We start from the raw sequence: 9,536 nt of genomic DNA on the forward strand, positions 1-9,536 counted from the left end.
CAGTACCTGAGTAATTGGGTATCCCTTTGTTTTCCATCTTCTTCCAATATTTGTTTTCTGGCACTTGTACCAAACTAATGAAATCACAAAACTCAGCAGCATAGCAATCCAATGTGAAATCCAGAACAGGAAGCCCACCATGCCTAATTGGCTAATGCATAGTAAATCTAACAATCCTTGGCTTCTTGCCTTGCTGTATAATATTTTTGCCAAGCTGTTAACTACTTTAATGGAACCATAAGCACAATCTGAAACAGATCTAACACTTTAGGAAACACTGCCATTTTAGTGTTGCTGTACATCCCTTAAGAGAGACCTTAACAGCTATTCAAAGTATGTACAGCATGCTTAATGTTGAACAGTATAAAAGCACAGCTTCCATTCTTTAGGTCTTGAAGCTTATTTGTACGTAATCTGGATCCTTAAATACTGCCACTGACCCCACACATTTTCCCCCAATGCAAAATATTATCTATTTCTCTTTTTATCCTTGGGTGTTAAAGGGCTGGATTTAACTAAGCAATGGGACTTTCCTTCCTCTCCTCCCCTGTGCACCCCCATCCCCACAAATTAGCTTGGGAAGGTGCCAGAAGAAATCCCAGAACAGCACAGAGCGGAGAGGTTTTTCCATCAGGCAAGCAAAAATGTTTGTGCTGATGGAACTTTTGTTTTAGCATGACTTTGAATTCCTTCCACTGTTCTGATTTGTCTAAGGTGATTTAAAGGTTGAATAATACCTTATACAGTATAATACTGTACATACTTAGGTTATTGAGCAGAGCAGGCAAGAACTGCAGCAGGTTCTTCAAAAACAACCTAGTATTGTCCGCAAGAAGAGCCAACTTGTTTAATGTCTTTCAGAGCAATGGCTATGGACCCCACTGATAGCACAGAAAAGCAACATGAATTAATGCTCCTTCTCAGTCCAAACTCCCATGAGACTATAACATTTTTATGGCCCATACAAAATGTTCCCTGAAATCAATATATCAAGTAGCCTAGTTACCGAAATAAAATCATTTTAGAAGATATCCCTTTCATTTCTCTGTGTTTTTACATCTGGTACATACAATGTTAAAATCTTTTCCAGTAACTAAGGCTGCAATCATAAATCATAATTTCACTTACCTGACCTGGCAGTAAGCTCCGTTGGAGTCAATGAACTTACTCTTAAGTAGGAATGGTTAGGAATGCATTCTAACTCTTCTTCCCTGAAAGAACGAATTATATTACAGTACTCCCAAAAGGAGATCCTTTCTGCCTGGTATTAGGGGTGCATCTTAATGTATTAAAAAGTAGCCATAATGAAAACAACCCAACCTAGAATCCTTCATAGTGATGTGCTTGGCAAAAACAATATACTGTAGGCTCTAGAACCTAACATTTAGATAAGATGTGAGCTAAAAATTGTTGTCCATTGTATAGTTCAGATTTGTGATGAGTTTCCTGTGGAAAGACATTAAAGTTCAACTCACCAAGTGTCTGAACTACTCCATCATGCAGTTGTTAAAGTCACAGGAATCCTGCTAGGAAAACAAAACAAAACAAATGATAACCCTGCCAGGGCAAACATAAACAACAAAATGCAAAACTTCTTTGCATCCCCAGAAATATGTTCTTGCAGAGTGGAGTGGGGCTTGTTTTCTCCCACCCTGATTTTCTCCTGATTTGGAATTTGAGATGCAGAATAAACGAATAATGTAGCAAAGTGTCCAGTGCCTTTCTCTCCTCGTTCAGAGACCCCCACTTGTTACCGCACACATTTAGGATTTAGGAACAGCAGTTTCCTAAACAGACTACAATGCTTCCAGGCTTGAATCCTAGCTTCTCAATTCGTACCCTCTCAGTCTCTAAGCCTTCGCAATTCCCCACACACCCCTCGTCCTGCCTTTGGCATATACAGGCTGCTCCTGGGCTGCTTCAAAACTTCCAGCGGGGACCCATTGACAAACCTGTCAACGAGGAAGCCCAGGTCGGTTTTGTTTCGTTTTTGACGAAAACGGGCAGTATGTGTATAGATATATATACTGTATATGCAAAGGGGTGGCCGCTCGGTTGCTAAGGCCGCTGCGTTGCTAAGCAGCATCCCGGTTACAGGCGAAGTGGGGGTCACGGAGCGGCCGCGCTCTCTCGCCTGCTGCTCCTGATTCGTCAGACGAGTCGAAGAGGGCGGCCATTTCCGGTGGGGCTGAGGCGGAAGCGGCAGTTCTGAGGTAGCCGCCGTAGGGATGGGGTCCAAGGAGTTGGGGTGCGTAGTGGAGCTGCCCCCGACCCCGTGGGAGAGAAATGCTGGTAAGTGTGCTAGAGTTTGGGAGGTTTCGCTGATACGGCACTCGCGGAGCGGCCGTTGGAGAGGAAAAGGAAGGTCCGACCGACGTGCTGAAGGTGGAAACTGGAAATAGACGAGGGCTGTCTTCGTGGGGTCGGGTTGTTTTTTGTTTATTTAAGAGTTTGATTTTATGCAGCGTTCTCTTTGGCTTGGCCCCGAAATCTTCCATTACCGAGGTACTTCGCCTTTGGAAGAATGAATTAATCGCAAATAAGCGACGCGCACGCGCACCTATTATCCAGGGATCTCCTGACAAGTGCAGGGATGATCTGCGGAGGCGGCTGCAGCCCCCAAAAGTTTGCGTGTCTGGTGGCACAATAGTCCTTTTGTTAAGACTAAGGCAGACCTTTAATCTTCCTTTCTTTTTTTCAGATTCCGGTGCTGCAAAGAGAAGTAAAGGCAATCTGCCCGTGGTGATACTGCTTGGGTGGGCTGGCTGCAAGGATAGGTACCTGCAGAAATACAGCACCATCTACCTTCAGGAGGTGAGTAGTGAACTTGTTTGACTGCAGTTATTGCAGTGTTCTTCAGAGAAAGAACAATTCATGGCCAATCCAGAATTACATAAAGAATAACACTTGGGTGGATTGTACTTTGGGTGGCATGTGGCACACCTGAACATTTTGTATAAAAGAACTACTCAAAAAGTGAAAATTCTAGGGTGAGAATTTCCTGACCTGATCATTCCCAGGACTTGCATAGAGTAGACTCTAGTGCCAAGTGAAAATGTTTCTCTTCAACCAGGCGTTTGGCTGATTAACATTCTATGGCTTTTAAAATGTGTTTGTAGGAGGGGGGGTTATTGGTTTGTTTTTGTTTTATTGTGTATTTTGTATTTTTCTGTTGTGAACTGCTCTGCGATCTTCAGATGAAGGGTGGTATACAAATTACATACATACATAATAAGTCGCAGAGAGTAGCTTGACTGATTTCAAAGTTGAATTTTCTATATGGCCTGATTGAAATCTTTCTCAACTCTTTTATGTTAATGGAAAGCTTGGGAATACTTGAAGTGTTTAGTTTTGGTAACAACTTTAGCTTAAGAAGTTACTTGGCTTCTTCTTTAAAATGTATTCTAGGGGACATTCAAAAGCCTACCATTTTGTGTTTATAGATTCTGAAAATTAACTGAGGTCCTGTCTGATTTTCTCTTTATTTCTTTCCTAGGGTAGATGTTTTAGACTGAAATGTGATTCCCTTGTTAAAGGCAGGGAGACTGAGCAGTTTTCTTTCTCTCCCTGCTGTTATAGCCATTTTGGCTATAATGGATTTCTTTCCACTCTCTTGCTCAAACACAGGTGTAAAATGTGCTATAAGTGTGTCAGCTGACAAGTATGGGATTTGTGACTGAGTTATGGTTTTTTTGCATGAATCGCTGACTTGAAATGAAAGAGCTTCATTTGCCCATCATTGCAGTCCACTGCAGATAATTTATTTTGTTAATCAGTCCTCAGGACTCACCCTTTGCGATAACCTAACATGTACCTAATTGTGCTAGTTTATATAGGAGTATTGCTTCTAAGATGTTATCATTTCCTGGAGTGAAAATTTAGAGCAATTCTCAAATATGCAGTATATGAATATTTCTCTTGGCACACCTTGTCCAATTCTTGTTCTTTTTACTGTATGGCACACACTAAAACTTGTGTATTCCTCACAGGGATGTGTAGTGATCCGCTATACGGCTCCTTGGAGATTGATTTTCTTTTCAGAATCCTTTGGTATAAATTCCCTGCAGAACTTGGCAAAGAAGCTGCTGGAGCTCCTCTTTGACTACAAAGTAGAGACGAAGCCCCTGCTCTTTCATGTCTTCAGCAATGGAGGTGTCATGCTGTACCGCTACATTGTGGAACTTCTTCACACTCACAAGCAGTTCCAGCATCTAAGGGTGGTGGGTACTGTGTTTGACAGTGCTCCTGGCAGGAAGAACCTGAGGGGTGCGCTTGGTGCCCTCTCAGTTGTCCTATCGTCATACAATGTATGTGTTAAGTATGCCCTTTTACTGACATTTGCAGTTCTGGTGGTGACATGGCGGATGGTACTGTATCCTGTGACCCGCTTTGTACATGAGAGCCACTATGATGCCATGTTGAAGCAACTCTCTAGATGGCCTGAGCTATACCTCTACTCCAAGGTGGATTCTGTTATTCAAGCAAGTGATGTGGAGAATATGATAGAGGCTCGGAAGCAGCATCAGGTCCTTGTTAAGGCTGTGGACTTTGTGGACACTGATCATGTCAACCACCTGCGAGCATATCCCACCTTATACACAACTCATTGTACCTCCTTTATGTACAATTGCATTGGGAGCACTTAGGCTCACTCAGTGGCTGATGCGAAGGTATTAGTTTCTGCCTGTTCTCCCACTAATATTCTTATACTCTAAACTGTTCATCATTGCTTTTGATAAAATTCTGTTACTGCCTCTCACTGATGCAAGCCAAAGTATTTCTCAGAACCTGAATGTCTGAAATTGTCATATAACTGAGTAGCAGAGAGTGGGACTATAGGATAAATGTGAGCGAACCCACACTGATGCATTTTGCAATATATTCATTCTTCTTGATTTTGGCTCATGGGCTTTGGAAAGTACTCTGTAATACACACGTTTGGTATACAGTGGACCCTCCGGATACGAACTTAATTCGTTCCAAGGGTCCTTATGTACCCCGAAAAGTCTGCACACATGCGTGGTGCGATAGAGCGCTTCTGCATGCGGTGCGCAGAGCACTTCTGCACACATGCGTGGTGCGATAGAGCGCTTCTGCATGCGGTGCGCAGAGCACTTCTGTGCATACACGAAGCGCGCAGAGTGTTTTTTTGTGCATGTGCAGCGAAGTCCCGGAAGTGTACACTTCCGAGTTTGCCACGTTCGGAACCCAAAAGTTACGTTACCCGAAGGTAACGTAACCCAAGGAAGGGTCCACTGTATTTTATCCTGCTTCTCCTGATCATGGGTATTTTAGCAAGGACCTAAACAGGGTGCTGAAGCCCGTCCCTAACTATTTGAAATCTTATACAGTATAGCTTCCTGTTTGGTTTCTGAGATTTTAGTAAGCACTGGCTCTCAAATGTACCTGTGGCTGATAATAAATTCTGTGTTTTGATGTATGTGGAATTTAAATGTAAAACCCTGCCAATGTTCATTTCATCTTTCCATTAACTGCTTCCACCTCTTCAAGGTTTCACCTTGTGAAGCAAAATCAGTTCCTTTCTGTGCTGCTGTATACAACTCTGCTGCTTTTCTCTCTCTTATACTTGCCTTGTGGCCAAGTACTTTTTAGCTGAGGACAGGAGGAGGCTTCTTGTGAGTTAAAGCCAGGCTAGTGACTCCATATTATCAACTAAGCTATAGACCAGGCACCCCCAAACTGCAGCCCTCCAGATGTTTTGGCCTACAACTCCCATGATCCCTAGCTAACAGGACCATTGGTCGGGGAAGATGGGAATTGTAGTCCAAAACATCTGGAGGGCCGAAGTTTGGGGATGCCTGCTATAGACTATAACACAGAATTAAAAGGACATATCTGAAGTTTTGCATAACTCTCTTGTGGATTGCATTTATGAAATCACACTCTTTTATTCCATATTGATCCAAGAAAACTTGCTATAACTTTGGTAACAGTACGGAGGAGGGGTGGTGAAACATTATTTGCTGTCTTGTCTTGTGAGTACAGAGGTGACTAGAATGTTTTCTAGTATCTAGTCCATTTTACATTAACTTGATCATGTTTCCATTGTAGAAAGGCTTAAAACAGTGAAGGTTATTGACTGAAGTTCTAGCCGAGCTGCTGTAGCTAATTACTGTACTATGTTTCAAATGGGTGGATTTACCTATCTTGGTGTCAGTTTCCATGTGTCTCCTCCATCAATGGGTCAATAGCTCGGGATATTTTGCTCCCAGTTCATAACTGTGTACTGGGGAAAATAACTGGAGAGGAAAACATGTTTCTGTTTGAGATGTACTAAAGTGTTTTAAGATGATAACAAGCTCAGAAATAATAGGCGACTAGATCTAAACCTTAGTGAGACTCCTGAAGAATAAGGGTTTTAAAGCCTTAAATATAAATGGTCCCTCAGTTGCCCTAGCTGCAGATGTGGTATCAGGAGATTTTAAGGCTTCTCTCAAATAGATTTCACAGGCAATGCATTCATACTTTTATCTGTTAATAACAAAAACCCTATATTGCCACCTTTGATGAATGCAATTCATTTTGCTGCTGCTTTCTCACAATATTGTCACAGAGTGGAAGAACTGAGCTGTTTGCACACCTGTAGAAAAACAGACTGAAATCTAATTCCAGGAATCACTGTGTAGCCTTTAATTAAAAATAAGGTTTTCTAATGTTTGCAGATGCATTTATGCTGATTAATAGAAAATGGGTACCATGGTGTTGTGTTGTAATGTGTTATTTTTTCTGATACACTGGATGTCAGATTTGGACTTCAACCAGATGGACTTTAGTTCATGTGCTTACAGAGCAAACCAGTTAATTTTTGCACTGAAATAGAAGTTAAGTCCTGCTGAAGCTACTAAGACAAATGTGTGTAGAATTGTAGCTTCAGCTGTGAAAATCTCTGTGTAACTTTGGGCCAGTCACAACATTTTTGTCTAACCTACCTCACAGGGTTGTTGTGAGGACAGAATAAGATAACTCATGAAGATCTTGCTACATCGTATTATAGGACAAATTGTGCTGTGTTGCAGATATATTTGGGCTGGATCATTTTATATGATACATAATTGGTGTGTCCTACTTTTTTGTTATTATCGAGCCTATGGTGGTCTGTGCTGTCTGCACTCACAGTTCCTTTCACTTGAACGTCTGCGAGCTTGCCACAGCTTGAGTTTGTTTAAATTTAAACATTTATATTCCACTTTTCAGTTTCCAAAGGATAGCAATAAAAAACCTTGAAAATATCACAGTGAATAAAAACAAAAACCAAATCAGCAGGCTATCTTCTAGAGTCTAGACTAAAACTGAAAGCAGCGCTGATAAAAACAAAACACTACGTAAGCAGCAATTAAACTAATTACTGCAAAAGTTGTTGTTGTTATTGTTTAGTTATTCCATTAGTTTGTTGTTTTATAAAAATTTTTTAAAGGAACTTAACAAGAATATAAAATATCAAGATATAAAAATAAAAAGAAGGTGCAAAAAACCCCTCCTTAAGTGCTCATTCACAAATACAATAAAATCCTGTCCACCTAACTAAAAGATGAGCACTACAGTGGAGGCTATATTCATACACAAGTATTATCTCAAAAACTCAAAAGCCTATGGAAATATAAATGTCTCAGCTGGGATCCTAAAAACTGACAATGATGTTGCCAAGTGTTTCCCTGAGGAGTTAATAACACAAACAGGACATCTGAAAATAATAATAATAATATTGTGTTGCTACTCTCCTCACCACCCCATCACCCCAGGAGCATCATCTGTGAAATTGACTAAAATAGATTAGTAACTTGCAATAATCTTTAGCTTTTAGTGGTGGCCTTTGTGTAGATTCTACCATCTAAGATATCAACAACCTCAGGTAAAATATCAACAACCTCAGATATGCAGATGACACAACCTTGATGGCAGAAAGTGAGGAGGAATTAAAGAACCTTTTAATGAGGGTGAAAGAGGAGAGCGCAAAATGTGGTCTGAAGCTCAACATCAAAAAAACCAAGATCATGGCCACTGGTCCCATCACCTCCTGGCAAATAGAAGGGGAAGAAATGGAGGCAGTGAGAGATTTTACTTTCTTGGGCTCCTTGATCACTGCAGATGGTGACAGCAGTCACGAAATTAAAAGACGCCTGCTTCTTGGGAGAAAAGCAATGACAAACCTAGACAGCATCTTAAAAAGCAGAGACATCACCTTGCCTACAAAGGTCCGTATAGTTAAAGCTATGGTTTTCCCAGTAGTGATGTATGGAAGCGAGAGCTGGACCATAAAGAAGGCTGATCGCCGAAGAATTGATGCTTTTGAATTATGGTGCTGGAGGAGACTCTTGAGAGTCCCATGAACTGCAAGAAGATCAAACCTATCCATTCTGAGGGAAATCAGCCCTGAGTGCTCACTGGAAGGACGGATCGTGAAGCTGAGGCTCCAATACTTTGGCCACCTCATGAGAAGAGAAGAATCCTTGGAAAAGACCCTGGTGTTGGGAAAGATTGAGGGCACTAGGAGAAGGGGACGACAGAGGACGAGATGGTTGGACAGTGTTCTCGAAGCTACGAACATGAGTTTGACCAAACTGCGGGAGGCAGTGGAAGACAGGAGTGCCTGGCGTGCTATGGTCCATGGGGTCACGAAGAGTCGGACACGACTAAACGACTAAACAACAACAACCATCTAAGACCAGAAGTGAGGGTTCTGAATGGCTGCTTAAGGGTGTCGATGGAGACATTGGCTTTAGGTCCCAGTTTCCCTGATAAAAATGCTTTTTTCTTTGTAGAAGGAATTTCTCCAGCTGTTGTATCAGAGATTTTTGCGAGTAAAGGAGGAAAGTGTGACTTGCTGCTCTCTAGTGGTTCTAAGTCAAAACAGCAAAAGGGTCAGGGTTCTATTTTCAGAGTGCCCTTTGATTAAAGTACAGTATTAAGCTTTTTTCATAACAGCAGCCAAGCTTCATTTGCTCATCTAACAGTTGCATTGTTGTTTCACTACTACAGCTGAGCATTATTTCTCCTTTGCATTTGAACTATTTTGACTTGCATAGATAATAAAGGAGCCATTTATCAGCAATGTAGGAAGAGAATTGTTTGTACACTTAAGAAGAGGAAAGTTCATATTCAGTTTTCCTGCCCAGTATTTTGTCTCTAGGTATGCTTCAGTGGAGTACATGAGAATAATAGTTTTCATTGCAGATGGATCAGTTTAGAAGCTGATATTTGATGTCATCTCATTGATCAGTCATCTTTTTCAACACCAATACATGTGTAGTAAGGTAATGTGAAGTTGCTCTCTTCCAAAGTAATCCAAGCTGCATCAGCCTATTTTCCAGAGTCCAAATTCAGTGCACAAGTCTTCAGTGCACAAACCTAGCATTTACTGCACCAGGTGCAGCGTACCATTCCCATTTATACAGACTGACATGTCAGTTTTGTAATTTATCTTTTTAGAGTCTGACAAAGATAATGTGCATATAGGCAATCTGTACAACTAAGCAGTTCTGCAAGGACTTTTAGCTGTGCAATGAAATGTCCCTGCC

At 41.4% G+C, this 9,536-nt stretch overlaps 2 protein-coding genes across 19 annotated transcripts in view; one reads left to right on the top strand and one right to left on the bottom strand.

Annotated features, from left to right (window-relative positions):
• ARMH1 (armadillo like helical domain containing 1) overlaps positions 1-2,171 on the bottom strand; it is a 23,398-nt gene extending 21,227 nt beyond the window's left edge. For 4 of the 18 annotated variants that reach the window (XR_015950824.1, XM_035123300.3, XM_060276959.2 and 1 more), the window contains exons 1-3: positions 1,953-2,086; positions 1,476-1,523; positions 1,129-1,211 (exon numbers count right to left, since the gene is read on the bottom strand). The gene's annotated coding sequence lies outside the window, so the exon portion shown is untranslated. Of the gene's footprint in view, positions 1-6; positions 75-1,128; positions 1,212-1,475; positions 1,527-1,839 lie in introns of all 18 variants that reach the window. The other 14 variants (XM_088673310.1, XM_088673299.1, XM_088673303.1 and 11 more) reach the window with 13 other exon arrangements.
• Positions 2,094-7,374, top strand: TMEM53 (transmembrane protein 53). The gene is made up of 3 exons (XM_035123298.3): positions 2,094-2,292; positions 2,702-2,814; positions 3,990-7,374. The coding sequence occupies exons 1-3, from the start codon at positions 2,229-2,231 to the stop codon at positions 4,644-4,646; spliced, it is 834 nt and encodes a 277-aa protein (XP_034979189.2). The 5' UTR covers positions 2,094-2,228; the 3' UTR covers positions 4,647-7,374.
• Positions 7,375-9,536: the final 2,162 nt, after the last annotated feature.

This window comes from Zootoca vivipara, chromosome 7 (assembly GCF_965207765.1).
Source record: "Zootoca vivipara chromosome 7, rZooViv2.hap1.1, whole genome shotgun sequence".
Lineage (NCBI taxonomy): Eukaryota > Metazoa > Chordata > Lepidosauria > Squamata > Lacertidae > Zootoca > Zootoca vivipara.